We start from the raw sequence: 19,585 nt of genomic DNA, 5'->3' as shown, positions 1-19,585 counted from the left end.
CTTAGGATGTCGTTTATATATGGTAAAGAATAGGCATCAGATTTGGTGATTGCGCTTACCTTTTGGTAATTTACGCAAAACTTATACTTTCCATCAGCCTTCTTTACCATTACCAGTGGACTATTTCTGATTGATGGGTCGAGTACCTCCAACATCTATTTCGTGCTCAACCCCCACGGTAAAACATAAAGCCTGATCTCCGTCAGGAAGCAATCTTCTGACGAGGTCTTCTATTTCCTCAAGCTGTGTTTCCGTGGCCTCCCACAGTCCTACCGGTGCGAGAAATACCGTATCATCAATTCCAGTCACTTACACAGGTACTTTTACCTGGGCGTCCTTCAACCATAATTCATCCTTATCCGAATCCAAAACTGCGCGTAACTCGTAAATAATGAGGCATAGGTGCCCGTCGGCGAGCCTTGATCGTCGTCTCGTCGCCCACCCTGGTCACATTAAGTCCAAGTCCCATCTCCCATGCCAATCTCAGCCCTAACTGATTCATGACCGTAGATGAGGCGCCGGTATCATAGAGTGCTCTAATCTTAAAGTCACCTATATCTACCCGCAACCACCACGTGGTCTCATCCTATGGGTCGTATCCTCGAGTCGCATATTTTCCTCCATTCGTCGCGCTTTTCAACGGCTTTTTCCTTTCCGCTGCTGCTACAACGATAGTCTTGCTCGTAGTCGTGGATTCCTTCGGCAGGGGAGCTGTTTGTGTGGAGGGGCCCGAACCCTCCAAGTCTTCGGGTTGCTCGATCCTCAGATCTGTCGACTTTTACCCCTCCTCCACAACCTGTATGTGGCCACCTGGTCCTTCCAGGATGACCACCCCTCTACTCTACCGAGGGCTGACATCGGGCTCGATCACCTGCTCCGATGTACCGCTAGGTCCTAGGCTCCCTTCATGACCTACCAGGACTTGTTTGGATCCCTGGGTCATTGACAACTTGCTCTTTCCCGTTGACGACCCGCAGCGAGAGGTTGAATCTACTGGAGACTCTAAGATGACCTCTTCACTTTGCTCTCCTTGCCGTTTCCCTTATTGCGATCTGGACAGAATTTACGGTTGAAACTCAGTTTGCCACAAGTGGAACACTGGAGAGGCTTCGTGAAGTCGATCTTTCGCCTCTATCCTTCTCGCCGCTAGTCAAGAGACCTTGGAGAAGGAGAATTCTTCCTTTTCCCACGCCATCGGCTTTTACACTATTCTGGAGGGCTGTCCTGCCTTTCTTTGGCCAATTTGCGCAGGATACGCTCAATGCCCTCCAGACGCTCCTCCATCTTCTTATCAGAAGTGAAAGTTTACGTAGCCGATACCGTTGCTTGCTCGGTAGGCCTCCTGGCAGGGTTCTCCACTCCCTGTTGGCGCTGCGGATCTCCCTTCTTCTTCGCACGCGCCTTCCCTTCGCTGGCCACTGTAGCGGCTTGAGATTTGTTACCAGGAGTAACGACCATGTTACCACGAGTCTTTTGCTCGGCTGGTAGGCGTGCTGAGGGAAGATCGTCGAGTTGTGGTCTGCGAATCCACGTTGACGACGATCGTAAGACAAGGTGTTTTGTACTTCGGTCGCCCTCCTGTTGAATTCGCGTATCGACGTCAACTCGCTCCGACGCAGCTGAATTTGAATGTTTCGAAGGAGGTTTGCATGGAGTAGGTCTAATAACCTCTCCAAGGGCATTGGCGGTTCCAGTCTATTGACAAGAGTCACCAGATTGGACACGGTTTATTTTAGGGTATGAAGGATTGGGGTCAACCCCACCTAACCACTCCTTTCCTCGTTTTCCTTGTTGCATTGGGGACAGTACTTTTTGCTGTACCTCAGTAACCCGCACTCGATGCACTTGAGTGGCTTGGAGAAGTCTCTCTCCCGTTTTCGAGGTGCTTCCGGCTTCATACTGCGGTCCTCCGAGGTTAAGTTTTTCCCAACGAGGTTGTGTTTCATCTCTTCAGATATCTCCTTGAGAGATAATAGCACTTGGCTTAGTAGATCGGCGGATGGAGCCTTCTTTTCGTCATCAACTGCCTCTAGGCTCGGACTAGGTGTCGCCCCCGAAGGCGTCGGTGTGTAGACGACCTGGTGCGTCACCTTCTCGAGCACTTTCTCCATACGGTCCAACCTGTCGCTGACCTCCGGCTTATCACTGGACATTGATGCCACTTTGCCCTTGCGGCCCTTGATTCCATCGATGCGAGAGTGGTACGCTAACTCCGGGTACAGAGTTGATTGTGGATCAGGTACCATCCGTTCTGCCTTTCTCTGGTGCAATCTGCTCTGTGCCGCCGTGGCCAGCGCATTCGGAGTTCGTATGGAGCTCACTTCGGATCTCCGCACCTGGCCCTGAATGTCCGGGAGAAGGTTGGCGTGCAGTAGGTCCAATTAGCAATCAGGCGTCATTTGGGGGTTTAGCCGCTTAATCAGGCCTATCATGTTGGCGATGTAAACATTCACGGGTTCGTCGGGGTCCTGATATCGGCTCTGAATTTTCCTCATCAGACGCCGTTGCTGCTGCAGGCTGGTCCCAAACCATTCCCTTGCATCCATCTTAAATTCAGCGTAGGAGAACCATTCCTCCTTCATCGCCTCGTACCAGGTGAGGGCGGAACCACGTGCTCGGCGGGTGGTTATTCACTTCAGCATTAACTCCACTGAGTTAATGCTGTCCACCCTCTCCGAAAGGGAGCGTCCGGCGGGGTATCCTGCCGGTGGACCACTGTCCGGGTCCAGCTGGAGTACTGTGAGGTAACCTGGTGTCGTAATGATAGGTAAATGTATCTTGGAATGCGACGCTCCTACGCGTGTTTTCTTATTGTCGCATTTCGCTAAAATTATTCGCATTATCTTGCCGTACATTCCTGTTTTCGGCATTTTCCAATGCGCTCATTCTGGCAGATAGGTCGTCCAGTTGGCTCTTAACATTGCTGCAGTTGTTGAATATCTGGTCTAATACTTTCGTTAGACTCGACACGTTTACTCTTAACGAGTCTAGCAGCTCGAGCGTCTTCTCATTTTCTCTGGACCGGAAAATGAGGTCTTGGATCATTACAGCGAATGCTGGCGGGAGTTGAAACTGGCTACCATCATTAGCCGTTATAGTAATATTCTGCTAGTACTCTCGCCGTCGTCCAGTACGTTTGTGATGCTTATCACTGTTTCCTGAATCCGCGATATCACCTCTGCACTTTGCATTAGCTGCCCTTCTTGCTGGATTGCTGTGTTGGTTGTCGACTTCCACGAAATCCGCCGCAGAGTAGTCGCCTAACAACCAATTTTGCAGTCGCTCAGCTCTCGAGAGCTTATTCCCGCTTTTCTTGAGCTCCAAGTGTTCGAGGTATTCGTTTATTTCCTCGTCTTGGAGCATCAACACCCAGTCTTCGACTTCTTTTTGAGTGCAGTCCATTGTCATCTGTTAGTTATGTCGCGACTAGTTTTTATACAGATTTACACGCTTGTTTGACGGATGATGCAAGTACGAGTGCTATATGTAATGCTTATAAGCAAACACGCAAAAATTTAGACTTTACTGGCCGACAATAGGCTCAACAAAGGGCATTTAATGTTGTGTTTATCGAAAGACTCTTTGCTTGCTATTGCACAATATAATGATCCTGCCTATCAGGCGCACTAACTGTTTGTTAGCGCGGCTGTATTAGTTAGTATCTAAAATATTATAACGAGCGTCTATATGCGTAGTCACCAATAACCGCAATTAGCAATATTCGAAAAAAATACATTTACGCTAAGACAACACGTTACCAAATAAAACTATTAATTTGAGTTTCTTTTGTTTGAATGTTGCCGGTATTAGTTTTCTCCGGGCCTACGGGTACAATATTATTTATTTGCGGCAACTTTCAAAACCTATTGGTGTTTACGCTATGGCTAAGAGTCATTCGGCCGCACTCGCACGCGCTTACAACGATTGTTTACCAATTATCGTCGCGGCGGGCCTTCGCAAGCTAACTAACAGAGAGGCGATGTTTACTACGTGGCTTTTAACTCAAAGTGTGCACAACAACACTTTGATTGACACCTAAGTCGCTGGTTGACTGAGCGCAAGTTCAATGTTTAGAACCGGCGTTTTGAACATTCATAAACGCTGTAGGTTCTTTTACGTTGGGCGCCATGTAACGGGGTTGATACCCGTCTATTTATTTATGCGCTCGATCGCATCGAAGAGCGCGCGGAATTATCTAAACGTTTAAATTCGTATACTGGAGAGCAGGAGGGAACGGGCGTCAGTCAACCAACTTTCTACTAGCGAGAAATAATAACATCAAAATTACAGTCAATATCACATGCAAGATCGCTTATTTCCTCTTATCTCTACAATATATTCGGCCCGCGTGTTTATGTTTACAAAGCGCGCGCGCGCGACAATAACATGCAGTGTCGGATCGCTCGCTGCTCTTTGTTCGTCGAGTTAATACATGCACGTTTCTTACTGAGCACGAGAGATTAGTTATTAGCAATCATACAGCAATCGCGATATTAAGGTGGCCAGCTTATCTTATTAGCAGTTGCACAGTTAACACGAGAATAAACAGTTCGCAATCAAGTCTCGGAGCAATCCGCTTTTGTGACGAAGCAACTCGCGCTTTCGGTTTCGCCCTCGATGGCGAAACCCCTCACTCACACGTGCTTGCACGCACTCGTTCCAGTCAGGTGAAGGCACAGCTCCTGTCGGTCCTGGTCAGCTCGTCTCGGCACTCAGAAAAACTCGGGAAAAAAAACTCTAATTGCAACTAGCTGCAGCGGAGTGTTCAGGTTCTAATCCTTGACTGGTTCATTTTCATACGCGCGCGTTCCGTCTCGTCTCGTGCCGGATTCTCTCGTTACATCTTTCCCCAACCGATAGGTGCTGCCCCCGCAGGTAGCCGCATGGTTGGGCTGTCAACGCTAATAAGACGTTTACCGTCACAATATATGTATAGATCTATAAATGATAATTAGACCTCGTATTATTTTCGTGTTTATTTTTAAGAGATATTTCTCGCCATTTTGGTACCATTAAAATAAAATGTATTAAACATATTTTTATTTGTCATAAATTATGTTTGAGCTAAAGATATATTTTATTAAAAAAAAATGGGATACCCCACATACGGTGTATAAAATCAATTATTTTAAGAAAAATCAACTGATAAACTCAATTCTCCCAAAGTTAGGTCTATTAGCCTATATTTGGTTGGGTAAGGATGGTTTATGGGGGTTTGGTGGGTTAGAGGCAGGTTGGTTAGTTGAGGTAGCTCACTTAGGCATAGGATTAAATTATTTCAGGAGGTTGTTTTAGCTGATGTGTGAGAGCTTGCATTGTCATGATGAAGAATGATCCTTCGTTGTCGCTTCTTTTTTCGTATTTCACCAAGCACTTCTGGCAAACAAATGGTTGTGTATCATTCAGAATTTACTGTTCTACGATGCTATAACGGTACAGTTGCCACATGTCCAGTTATTCCAAAGAAACAGGCGATCATTTGCTTCGAAGTGCTTCGCGCACGAATCACTTTTGATGGATTCGGCTCGTCTTGGAAGAACCATACAGTGGATTGCTGTTTTGTTTCGGGCTCATATGCATAGATCCAAGATTCGTCACCTGTGTAGATGTTATACACAGCGTTTGATGCACCGCGATTGTATTTTTTGAGCATTTCTTTGCACCAATTGATGCGAGCATCTTTTTGAGCTTTTGTCAAATTATGGGGGATCCAACGTGAACAAATCTTTTTTACAGCTAAATGTTCATGCAATATCTTATTGATGCTCGTCATACTAATGCCCAAGGATGCCTCAATCTCACGATGTGTTACATGCCGATCTTGCTTTATTAGTTCGTGCACAGCATCAATGTTTTCTGGCACAACAACTGATTTTGGACGACCTCCACGACTTTCATCCCCGAGCGAACTGCGGCCACGATTAAATTCGTTATACCAGCGTTTCACAGTGGCAAGGGATGGGGCTTCATCGCCAAAAGTCGAAGTAAGTTGATCGATGCACTCCTGTCTTGATAGCCCACGTCGAAAGTCGTAGAAAATCATCGCACGAAAATGCTCACGAGTTAATTCCATTTTTTGCCCGAGATGAATTTTTCAAGTTACTTAACAAGTTTTTAACACAAATTGCACTCAAATGAAAAAATGTTCTGAAGAAGGTTATGGTTAAAAATGTCAAACTTTCCACTGGAAACGTCAGATGGCCCCTCTAAACACTTAGTATTGCCAAGGCTCAAAATATAAGTAGCAACCCTCGTATACAGCTGGGATAACTCGCTTATGGTGTCAAATTCAATTATTTCAAGAAATAACAAACGACTAAAGTTGCTTTTCACAGGATTAGGTGGGTTAGCTTGCATGTGGTTCGGTAAGGGTGGTTTATGCGGGTTTGGTGGGTTAGAGGGAGGTTGGTTAGTTGAGGTAGCTCGCTCATGCATAGGATTAAATTATTTCAAGAAATAACAAACGAATAAACTTGTTTATCCCAGGGTTAGGTGGATTAACCTGCTGATAGTTTGACTGGGGTGGTTTCTAGGGGGTGAAACACCCCTTAAATATTTTTTTTAAATCCGGAAACACATTAATTTAATTTTGGTATTTTTTCATTATCAGTACGATTATTAAATCACTCGAGCTGATTTACTATATTACATGTCGTAAAAGAGTACAAAAAATAGTGTATTTACCCCTATTAAAAAGGGGGTTGCAACCCTTCGGTATAAATGTTATGTCCTTAAAAGCGCCTTTTTATAAGACATTTTTTAACGTTGAGTTTACTGAAAAATATTCATTTGATGCTGAGAAATATTAAAAAACTGATTTTAGGGGTTGATATTCAGGGTAGATTTCACCCCTTAAAAGCCCTTATGGGCCGATAAAAAAAAACACGTATGTAATTTTTTTTCAAGTACTACAACATATCCCAAAATCATTTAAATCGGTGAGGTCGGGTTGGGGTGGTTCCCTTGTTAGTTGTTCGAACTAACATCGTGAATATACGAATCGCGAACGGATCGATTAATCGAATCGACTACCGTTGCAGTTTATAATAAAAAATTTGAAGACAAATTTTTTTTTTATATTCGTAATAATGAATTTTTGAAAAGCTAACATACTTAATGTAAGCTGTGATAAAAATCTATCGAATCCAATGAGATATGTAGCATATTTAATAGAATGTTTGTATACGATAAAAGAAATGAACTAATCTTTAAAAATCTAAAAATGAAGCTATGAGGTTTTAATAACTTATTCACTGATATAAATATATGATCTTCTGTAGTTCACAAAATAAAGTAGAAATAAACAATATTTGATATGTTTATATTTGTACCCAAACAAAGATTTCTATAGGTAAATAGACGCTTTAAAATAAAAATCTTTTTACAAATTAGATAGATTAAAATTTTTATTTTATTGCCAAAATTTTATTTTAAGATTTTACAAATAACGCATTATATAATCTCAGATAACGTGTTTTATGATATTTAAATTAATCATTTCGAATCTAGTTTACTGATATTTTGCGGACTTAATGCAGTTAAGTTATTATTATTTTACTGTACGCCCGAGCGTGTTAGCATTATTTTGAATAAAGCTTTGAAGTCATACAAATTTCTGATTTTCTAATTAACACTATTGATTTTTAAGTGAATACGGCATTTCTCACAAACTCAACTATTGTTACATGAATTTTTTCATTATCATTTCTTTACATATTCTACTTAGAAATTTGTTACTTGTGCATACGATTCAAATTTTATAAATGAGATGCATCAATGTATATAGCGTGTATATTAATTTCTTATTCTATAACTTTTTATTCTAGGTTTCATGTTTAATGGCAGCATTCCGTAAAGGTCACATCAAAATTATTAAATGGATGGTTAATCATGTAACACAATTTCCTAGTGATCAAGAAATGACAAGATATGTTGCTACAATCAGTGACAAAGACATACTAGAAAGGTGCCAAGAATGCATTAAAATTATAAGAGCAGCAAAGGAAACGCAAGCGGCAAAAGCTAATAAGAATGCCACTATTTTGCTCGAAGAATTAGATATGGAGAAAACAAGAGAAGAATCGAAAAAAGCGGCGGCAGCACGTAGGCGAGAACGAAAGAAGAAGAAAAAATTAGAAAAAAAAGAAGAAAAAAGAAAACTTCACGCAGAAAATAATAAAAATGAAGGCATATATAAAATTAATGATATGTCAAAAACTAGAATAGATGGAAATGGATCTTATAATGAAGATTATCATCTTAATGTTGAACAGACCCGTGATAATTTAAATGAGCATACGACTGAATTAAATAAAAATATATCAATCACCGAGGAAACAAAAGATAACAATACATTCACTAATATTATAGAACACGATGACATGTCAATGAGGGAGAAGAAAAAGGAAAAAAAAAAGAAAAAGTTTGCATGTAGTAGTTTCAATGTTTCTATCAACGAAAGCAATATGTCTTATGTTCATGTGATATCGACTGCTGGTCAATATAGTCCATCAACAACTGAAGGATGTTTTACTACTTACGACATTGATAAGTAAGTTAAAATTTTCTTTATTTCTTCCGAAATCTTTTTCTGTATATAATAATAAATTGTGTCGATCTGTTTTTATAACTTGAATTTACTATAAAATATAAAATGAAAATATAGCCTGTCATTATATTTAAATAAAAACTAAATTTACGATTATTTTGTATACAATTACTTTTTCATTTTAGATTTATTTATTTATAATTATATAACTACAGGGAAGAAAAATGAATTTCCTATACAGAGTGGGAAAAAAATATCGAAATCCCAGAAAATTAAAGAGAACAAGTATTAATAAACAATTTCCAAGGTTAGAATTTCAGTAATTATCACCGCGGAATTCAATAGTGACCTTAGTTTTGCTCTTGAACCTCACCTTCAATGTTATTTCAAGGTCATCTTAAATTTTTTTAATGGGAACCCCTTTTTTTTACATCGGTATTTGAATTAGTGAAAATCTATATGTTTAAAAATAAAATATAAGGTCTAAATGATCTCTACTGAGAGTCAAATAAATAAGTCAAATAAATATCAAAAAGATGTTGGCAAGAAAACCTATGGCTTGATTGGTAAAAGAAATTATGAATGACTTTAGTTATTTTTAATGAGGAAACCAATAATGACCTTAGACTTAATTTTGATTCTCATTTTGAAGATCATTTTAAGGTCAACTTCAATTCTTTAAAGAAATTTTCTGCTTATGATCCTACCAATTAAGAGAGATTTATTTAGATGGATATTTTGTAAAATTTGAAAAATGTTTTGTACTAAAGTTGTTCGATTTATCACGGTAACCTTATGAGCTTATGAAAGTTAATCTAGAAATTGAACCTCAAAATAATTTTTGTTAGCGACATTATGCTTTATTTCATGTAGCTTAAAAACAGCGACGTAGATGTAGAAGGACTCTATTTCCTTTGAAGTGTTTGATAAAATTGAGTCCACTTACCTCTCACCGGGGTACATGATTAACGTGAATTCTCTTGCCTTTCACTGAAATGCTTGATTAACATGAGTCCCCTTGCTTCTCGCTACCGTGCTTTTGTGATGCATTCCAATTGAAGAATTCAGAATAGATGTTTGAATTGCTCTTCATTAACTTCTTGACAGTTAGTGCAGGCAATCTAGGTTCGTACAATGTTATTTTCAGATAAATATCCAGAGTCGATTTTATTTTATGAAACGGTTCCAATGTTGATGCTCAATAGATTATCAATTTATCCTCGATCGGTGTAGAAGTTTGTTTAAACAATGTGTTTTGATTGAAAAACTGTTTTTTTTTCTCAATATCTCAACCGGTTATGAATTTAGATAAAAATAGTTCAAACCCTTTTTTTTACTAAAATCCACATCAAATGAAAGGTCACTCATCAAAATCGGTAAATAAGATAATAAATTATTAACAAAAAACTGTTAAAATTACATGTTTTTCAATAATTTTTCTCATTTGCATTGAAAAAGATAATTATACTGAAATAAGTCCAAACATTACGTTCTTGTCAGAGAAGTAAGTGTAATTTTTTTAGTTTTCGAAATTATGAATATTGAATAAACTTGACATTATTTACATAAAAAAGGCTTAATTGCAAATTAACATTACTTTCTCGATAAATATTGTCTAAAGCTCATCGATGTCTCGTTCAATTCCTTTTGAGTTATAGTTCTCGAATTCTACAAGAAACACTGTCATTTTTATCTATTTTTCATTGAAAAATTGATGTCAATTATTCAACAATTTTAAACGATGTAAAAAACCTGCTATCTTTGCCGGATTTTTTCATAGCAATTTGCAATAACATTTTTTCAATTATAGATCATTCATATTATAGTTAAAGTCCACAATGGTCTCTGTGGCTTTATCAGGAACGAAGTTACAATTTCTTTTTTTCAAAAAATCGCAGCGCGTTTAATTATTGGGTTATTGAAACGAAAATACTTTTAGCCTATATTTTTAATGTTAAACTTACATATCCACTATTTGAAACTTATTCATTTATTTATTTATATGGAAAAATCATTGCAATACCATGATGCGGTCTCCATGGCCTCAAAACCCAGTGCTCTAACTCAGAAACTCACCATCTGTTTTTAACATTTTTTTTTTAAGGAGAAGCAAACAAAAATATTAACAATTAGCATACTTTTGAGATCAACTAGTGTATGCTTCATTTTTTTATACATGACTTTATAATTTTTACGAATTTTTTTCTCAGTATGATATATTTTTTAATGGACAATTAGTATAATGCACAAATGTTTACCAAAATTTCAATAATAATTCATAAAAGTTCATTTGTATGCATTTAGGTAAGTCTATACAGAAATATTTATTTAATTAATCATAGAAATAGTTATAAATATTACAAGAATATGATTCATTGGTTTAGCTCAAGTGTTAACTATATTATTTAATTATATTATTTACAAATTTCGACGAGCGACCTTTCATTCGATGTGGATTTTTAGTAAAAAAAAGGTTTGAATTATTTTTATCTAAATTTATAACCGATTGAGATATTGCGAAAAAACCAGTTTTTCAATCAAAACGCATTATTTAAACAAAATTCCACATCTCTTCGATCGAGGATAAATTGAAAATCTGTTGAACATCAATATTGGAACCATTTCATGAATTAAAATTGACTCTGAACATTTGTCCGTCACCACATTTAGTTTGCCTACACTAAGTAACTAATCCTATTGTAAAAGGATTCCACCACATTTCGAATAATATCACTTACAAGGGAAGGCAGAGAGGTGTCCCTCTCCAATTTTCTTGAAACTTTGCACATCAGTAGATTATCGAAAAATATTAAATATGTGTTTTTTTAGCCGCTAATACGAAGATGAAGGAGTGAAAACAACCCTTGAAGTTTACCCTAAATATCGCCATTAAAACACTTTTACAGATGTTTTCACTTCCAATCAATATTTTTGAACCAAATAAAATTATTTTTAATGACCTCTAATAGGGGGTGAAAATCACCCTTAATTCATCCCTAAAATACTTTTACAGATAATTTAATTTCTAATTAATATTTCTGAACCAAATAAAATTATTTTTATTAATCCAACAACCCAATAGTAAAATCGACTTAACAGTTTGCCTCCCTTATTTTGGAGGAGGTAGATTCGTATTTTATCAAGTATATTTATGTAATAAAAATTCAAAAATTAACTCAAAATAAATAAATAAATTATTTTTACAATCTTCTAGAGCTTTTTTATGTAACGTTTAAGTGTTTCTCGCGTTATGAAAATAAAAGTTCGGACTCTTTACAGTAAATTCGCAATAACGTTTCCGAAAAAAGCAAGAATTTGACACGCGCGCAATCTAAATGATCAAAAGAAAGTCTTTCGAGTGGCAAACCACGAGGCTTCCCAACTTGATGAGTTGTTTTCGAGATGCGATTGAGAGCAATTGCATCTATCGGGGAAAGGCCCGACAGCGCCGCAATTACTGCTCAATCTGATCTCTCAACAGCAAGTATATTTCAGAAGGGAAGATCTCTAAGGCTGCTTTTTTCTCATGAGAGAGATGGTCTCATGAGTTGAGCGCTTAGAGATCTATAGGATGGGAGTTTAACAGGCTAACCACTGATCAAGAAATTCGTCTCAGGAGATAGCTGAGGCTTTATTTCAACAACAGTGCTCGCGCTGCTAAGCAAGGTAGGAAAGTGAGTCCTTTTGCCGCAGCGACGAGCGAATTTATACATGCGAAATGGGCTCCTTTCTACGCTTGGTAGCCCCTACAACGCTATTTTTGTCTTTGACGCAAATTTTGTACATGTTTTATCGCAAAATGGCTCGATCGAATTTACAATTATGCGATTTAAAAAATTAAACTAGAAAAGATGAATTTTTTAATATAAATTGCATCTCTAGGAAAAATCGCCTCTTAAAGTTATAAGCTATACAATTTAATAATCAAATTACGCCATTTTTACAATAATATTATGGAAAATTTTTACATGGAAAAATCGCTTGTGGTTAGAAGATTGTTATCTATATAAAAGATGATTAATGTTGCTCTCTAATTTTGAATAATAATTAAAAAACAGATTTGCAATTTTCTTTTTTAGCGGTTTAAAAATCAGCAAATTAGTAGCAATCATAATCATCAATTTTACAGACACTTATGATCGATTTTCTATCTAACCGTGTCATTTTAATTGTTTAAAAAAATTATAAATTGTTTATTTATTGATAACTCAGTTGATAATAGGTTATCAAAGTGTCAAATTCTTGCTTTTCTGTTTTAATACGTCGAGATTGTAATCGCATACTTGAAATAACAATATCGTTGTTTATTGCAAAATAACTAACAATGTTAACTTGTAAATTAGATTTGACTAATAAATATCGATTTGAGAGTTAAATTAACATGAAATTCAGGATCAGCGCATCAAATTTAACTAAGAAATACTTTTGTTCGTTTAAAAAACTTTATAATTAACGATTTTCGGTTGTAAACAATAAATTTTCCCACGGTCGTGACGTCACGCTCCTTATATGGTAATGTTTTCGCAGAGTTGCCCTAACACATTTGCATATACGTGTGAAAAGCACTTACGCTCAATTACCGATTTTCTTTAATTGTCTCGTGTGTGACGGGTTGCCGTTTTACATAGGAAAATAGGAGACAAATCAGACAGGACCGTTACATTACAGATCACGAGTTCTTTATCAAAATTAAAAAATTTAAGTTGGTGGATCCAATACGCTCGACGAAACATTTTAAAAACTTTTAATTTCGATAAATAGTGGCTTTTTGACGCCGTTTAATATCAATTTATAACCATATTTTCAAACTTCACGATATTGAATCTAATATGGTGGAAGAAATTGACAATGAGACTGAGATGTATGATTTTTGCAGAAAATTTTTACAGCAAAATTTTATATATAATAGTTTTATAAGAAAAAAATTAGTTTTTATTTATTTTTATTTATAGTTATTCAATTTACATAAAGTTTGTTAAATTAAAATTTTAATTAATTAAAATGTGTCGACATTCTATTGTATTATTCTGTAGAGTTAATAGTGTAACAATAATAGTATAAAAAAAAGATAATAATAAACAATTAAATCATAACGGATTTTGAATTAATTTGAATTGTTTATTTTTAGCAGGGATTACATACTATCAAGAGATTAATAAAAAGGTTTATGCAAGAATTTTTAAGGAATAAATAAACAATTATAATTATTCTTATTGTTAATTTGATAATAATTTTTTTATTGTAATATTCATCCTTTATAAGAAGATATTAATTTTTATAGAGTACAATTTGTTCTATCAATTGAATATTTGAAATCGTTGATAATCATGGCTGGTTTATACAGGGTGTCCAAAAAGTAACGATACACCTGAGAAATTTTCTAAGCCGGTTATTTTTTTAACCGGGTGAAGGTTGTTCTTGAAGTAACTTTTTACGAGGAATCCGATGGTAACCTTGGATTTGACCTTGAACCTCTTTTCCAAGGTTATTTTGAGGTCAACCTCATTTTTTTAAATGGAAACCCCTATTTTTTATGGCGGAATCGGAAAGAGCGGAAAATTTTACGTCCAGATATGTATTGAGGTATGAGGTTGAGGTAACCTCTAGAGGTCAACTGGAGGTCAAAGTATGAATTCTTAAAAATCTCGCGAATTCAGTGGTTAAACAAAACAAACAAAAGGATAACCCCAGGTAAATTTCAACGGTGCTCTTTAATTTGTCCTTGAACCTCATTTTCAAGGTTATTTTGAGGTCAACCTCATTTTTTTTAATGGGTACCCCTATTTTTTATGGCGGAATCGAAAAAAGTGACATAAAAAATAGGGGTTTCCATTAAAAAAAATGAGGTTGACCTCAAAATAACCTTGAAAATGAGGTTCAAGGTCAAATCCAAGGTTACCTTCGGATTCCTCGTAAAAAGTTACTTCAAGAACAACCTTCACCCGGTTAAAAAAATAACCGGCTTAGAAAATTTCTCAGGTGTATCGTTACTTTTTGGACACCCTGTATATTATTCCTATTGTTCATAATTTTTGCAATAATGATACTCTGTAAAAAAATGATTTAAGTAAAATAGCTGTTTACAATAATCACGAATTATAATTCCACTATTGCCCTGATAGCTACATATAGTAACTGTTGTAGTATTGAAGCAAAATTCAACTGGATTATGAAATTCTGAAAGTCTGTCAGTGAGTATCCACTTTTGAACCATGAATATTTAAAAATATTATAGAATCTTGAAGATGATATCTGATTATGCACGGAAGTTTGTATTTTAATGATATTATTTTTTCGTATAAACTTACATCATAATCAATCGAAATACCTATATTTGATAATTTTCTTACGAAGCTTTTCCAGAAGCGAAATCCGTAAACATCTAGGGGCTGAATTTTACCGGTCGTTCCCGGTGGTATCGTCATTAATTTCAAATTCACCTCTTTTGGTATAACTTCTTGTACAGTACTTTGACATTGACCACTCTAGGAGTCCAAAAGTAGCACAGGTGAATTTTTAGTACTTTTCAGAAATACTTCTCCCATCCACGTCTGAAAAAATTCCTTAGAAACTTTTCCAGATTATTTTTATTCATTTATTTATTATCAGAGTAAGTACATGAGTTACATGGTTAGCAATATACATACATACATCCAAAATATTGTAACCCATCAAAGAAAATATATACCTGTGCGATGGTCTGACGTATAATTACAGAATAAGAAAAAGTAAAGAAGGAAAAAAAAACTTAAAAACTAAGGAAAATAATATTTATAGAGGTTATATTGAGACTTGGATGAGTGTGGACGCGTCTTGTGTGAGTGCTGAGTATAACGCAATTTAAGAGAGACGGAGAGCGGGAAGTGAAGAGAAAAGTGGAGAAAAGGTACAGGAGGAGTGGAAAGGGGTTTGGAGAAGAGAAAAAGTGAGGGATACAAAGGGCGAAGGAAGTAAGGTGAGAAAAAAAATAAAGGGAGAAATGATAGGTTAGGTTAGATAAGACAGAAGGCGGGAAAAGAGGAGCGTAGGAGAGGGATATAAAGGCGAAGACAAAGGGAATAAGAGAGAGAGAGTTAAGGCGGGAGCAAGGTGGGGAATTGGAATAGGAAACAGGAACGAGATGTTCATAACGCCAGGAACAGCGAAAGAGAGGGACGGTAAAGGGGATAAGAGGAAGGCAAAGGGGGTGAGAGGTAGAGAGAGCGAAGAGGGCCTGAGGGGAGGAAACAAGGAAGAAGTGAGGCAGCTGAAAAGGTACAAAAGTGAAAGCGAGGGGAGTGGAACAGATGGGGATGAAGGAAATGAAATGGACAGAACATTGATAGGGGTGGGTGAGAGTAAAGGAGAAGGTAATGCAATTGAAAGAATACTAGCAGAAATGAGAGAACTGAGAAGAGAGGGGAGGAGAGAAAAAGAGGAACTGCTAAATGAAATGATGAGGCGAATGGAAGAAGCGGAAAAAAAGGGAGGCAAAATGGGAGAGAGGGTTAGAAAAACTTAGAGAAGAATTAGAGAAAGATAGGGAGGAAAGGAAAAAAAGAGAAAAAGAAGAAAAAAGAAGACAAGAGAAGTGGGAAGAAAGAGTGAATGGATTGGAAGAAGAGATGAATAAGATGAAAAGATGCATGGAAGGAAAAGAGACAAGGGTAGAAGGAAAAGGAGTAGATAATAGGGATGAAATGGATCACATAAAGGAGAGGATGGATAGAGAAAGTAGGGTAAATAATATAATTGTAACGGATCTGGAGAGAGAACTGAAATGGGAAAAAAAGGAGATGCAGAGGAATGGTTAAAGGACAGAATGGGAATTAAAGGGGAAATAATAAGCCTAAGGAGTATAGGAGGACAAGAAATAAAACAGAGACAGGAAGGAATAGAGTATAGAAGGAAGAGGATGTGGCAAATTAAGTGTGCCTCATGGGAGCAAAAGGAGGGAATAATGAAGAAAAAAAGTAATCTAGGGGAGAAAAAAATATATATAGATCATGACTGGACGTGGAAACAGAGGAAAATAAGAGAGGAGGTAAGAAGAAAAGCAAGAGAATTGAAAAATAAGGGCAAGGAAGTTAAAATATGGCACAACGGGATAAGAGCAGGGGAGGAAGAGTGGAGGTGGAATGAGAGAGAAGAAAGAATGACAAAGAAAGGAATGGAAGGGTTTCGGAAATAAAAGTGGGAGAGGAGAGAAGAGAGAAGAGGTGAAGGGAAGAAAAACGGTAAAAATGTTATTCTGGAATGTGGCGGGAATAAAGAGCCTGGAAGAAGAGGACTGGAAATACATTAGAAATTTTGATATAGTAGGACTTACGGAGACATGGGTGAAAAGAGAAGAAGCAGAAATAGGAATAGGAAGAAATTTGAATGAGTATAACATTGAATGGAGGGACTCGAGAAGGGAAGGAAAAAGGGGTAGGGAAATAGGGGGTGGACTGATGGCAGTTAGAGAAAGACAAGGGAGAATAAAGGTAAAATGGAAGAAAGAAAGGACAGAAGAAGTCATAGTAGGGGAAATAGAGATAGAGAGAGAGAAATGCACGGTTGCATCAGTCTACATGCAGCACAAGAAAAAAGAAAATTATGAGTACCTAACCGAAGAAATAGAGGAAAATAGACGTAAAATATTAATAATAGGAGGAGACTTTAACGCTAGAACAGGAGGCGAAGGAAGAAAATGGGATAGCGAAGGACAGACAGAAGAAATAAAAACAAAGGATGGTATGATAAACGCAGAAGGGGAAGAGATGGTTAAATGGCTAGGAGAGACGGGATTAGTGATTATGAATGGAAAAAAAGAGGGAGATGAAGAGGGAGAAATTACATATATAGGAGCGAGAGGGATGTCGACGATTGACTACGTAATAGGAAATATAGGAGGGGAAGAGAGAGTGAAGAAAATGCAAATGAGGGAGAGAATCAATTCGGATCACCTACCAGTAGAAGTGGAACTAGAAAAGAGGGTTGAAGAAGAAGAAAACAGAGAAGAAGAAAGGTTAAGAGAAGACTGGAGCGAAGAAGGAATAAAAGAGTATCACAGATGGATAGGAGCAGTAGAAGGAACGGAAAAATGGGAAGAGATAAAAATTAGAGTGCAGAACGCTATAACAAAAAAGAAAATAAGGAGTAAAAAAGGAACAAGAAAAAGCTGGTGGAGAGAAGAATGTAAGGTAAAAAGAGACAAGGTAATGAATGCTCTGAAAGAACTAAGAAGAGGAATTGGGGATAGAAGCGGTTACCTAGAAGCAAAGAGGGAATACAGAGAGGAAATAAGAAAGGCAAAAGAAGAGGAAGGTAGGAAAGTGGCGGAGGAAATAAGCAAAGATAGAACGAGAAGGAAATTTTGGGAAAAAGTGAGCGGAGGAAAGAAAAAAAGAGCAAAAATAGATGAAAAAATAAGCAATGAGGAATGGCTAAAACACTTCAAGAAGCAGCTGGGAGAAAAAGAAAAGGACGACAATAAAAAAGAAGAAAGAGAAGAATGGGAAAGGGGGGAAAAAGAAGAAAGAGGGGAAATAGAAGTAAAAGAGGTAGTAGAGGTGATAAAGAGAATGAAAAAGAAAAAAGCAACAGGAGAAGATGGAATTGCAAATGAAGCGTGGATGGCTGGGACTGAAAGCCTAATAAATGACCTGACAAAATGTCTAAATAGAGTATGGAACGGAGAAGGATACCCGAAGGAATGGAGAAAGGGAATAATAATACCAGTATACAAGAAAGGAAAAAAAGAAGAAGTAAGCAATTATAGGGGTATAACGCTGATGGACACAGGATATAAGATATATGCAGAAATAGTAAGGAAAAGACTAGATAGAGAGATAGAAGAAAAAGGAATACTAAGCGATACGCAAATGGGTTTCAGACTAAAAAGAGGAACAACAGACGCAATATACGTGCTAAAAACGGCAATAGGAAAAGAAATCAGGGAAAAAGGTGGGAAATTGTTTGTCTTCTTCGCTGACATAAAAGCAGCGTTTGACAAGATAAGAAGAAAGAAGATATGGGAAATAATGAAGGAAAAAGAAATAGATAAAAGAATCAGAAGAAGCATAGAAGAAATATACAAGGAAACAGGATGCAGAATAAAAATTAGAGGAGAGATAATAGGTGAATTCGACACAGAAAAGGGAGTAAGGCAAGGGTGCCCGCTGAGCACCACGCTATTTAATCTTGCCTTTGCGGAGTTAGAAGATAAAATGAGTAAAATTCAGGAAGGAGGAGTGGTAATAGGAAGAAAGAAAATTTGGACGATAGGATACGCGGATGATATAGTAATGATGGCAAATAATGAAAATGGGATGAAAGAGATGCTGAAAAAACTAAGGAGATTCTTAGAGGAAAGAGGGTTGGAATTAAACGTAGAAAAGTCAAAAATGATGAAATGTAAGAAAGGAGGAGGAAGAGGAAAGGAAGAAAGTTTTGAGTGGATAGGAAAGAAAATTGAAATGGTAAAAGAATATAACTATCTGGGATACATAATAAACAAAAATAATGGGAATAAGAGACATTTAAAGAAAACAGAAGGTAAAATAAACATGGGACTAGGAAAAATATGGGGGTTGGGAGAAAGATTATTTAAAGAAAATTGGAAGCTAAGGATGAGGTTATTTGACGCGTTAGTGAAAAGCGTGATAATGTACGGAGCAGAAATAAGGGGGTGGAAAAGATACGAGGAAATAGAAAGACTACAAATGAAATATATAAAATGGTTACTGGGCTTGGACAGAAACACACCGAGTTATCTGATAAAATGGGAAACAGGAAGAAAAGAAATAAAAGAAAAAGCAATGGAGGGAGCGATGAAATATGAAAATAAAATTAAAGAAGAGGGGGATGGAACAATAAAGAAAGAAGCATGGAGAGAAATGAAGAGAAATGAAAGGAAAAGAGAAGACAGAAATGAAAAAAAAGGAGAGAGAGAAGAAAGACTAGGGGAAAGTAAAAAATACAGAGAGAGAGAGAAGAAGGAGACGATGAAAGAGAAGAGTTCTGGGAAGAAGTAAGAGAAGAATTGAGGAAAAAAGAAGAAAAAGAAATGGAAGA

At 36.9% G+C, this 19,585-nt stretch overlaps 1 protein-coding gene across 1 annotated transcript in view; it reads left to right on the top strand.

The window, feature by feature from the left end:
• LOC131675175 (uncharacterized) overlaps positions 1-19,585 on the top strand; it is a 929,507-nt gene that overhangs the window by 668,069 nt on the left and 241,853 nt on the right. Inside the window, exon 15 of the mRNA XM_058954049.1 lies at positions 7,827-8,551. Within this exon, the coding sequence (XP_058810032.1) occupies positions 7,827-8,551 (725 nt within the window). The remainder of the gene's footprint in view (positions 1-7,826; positions 8,552-19,585) is intronic.

Source organism: Phymastichus coffea, unplaced genomic scaffold, assembly GCF_024137745.1.
Source record: "Phymastichus coffea isolate CEN01 unplaced genomic scaffold, Cenicafe_Pcof_1.1 PCOF00016, whole genome shotgun sequence".
Lineage (NCBI taxonomy): Eukaryota > Metazoa > Arthropoda > Insecta > Hymenoptera > Eulophidae > Phymastichus > Phymastichus coffea.
This window is presented reverse-complemented; position numbering and strand designations above follow the sequence as displayed.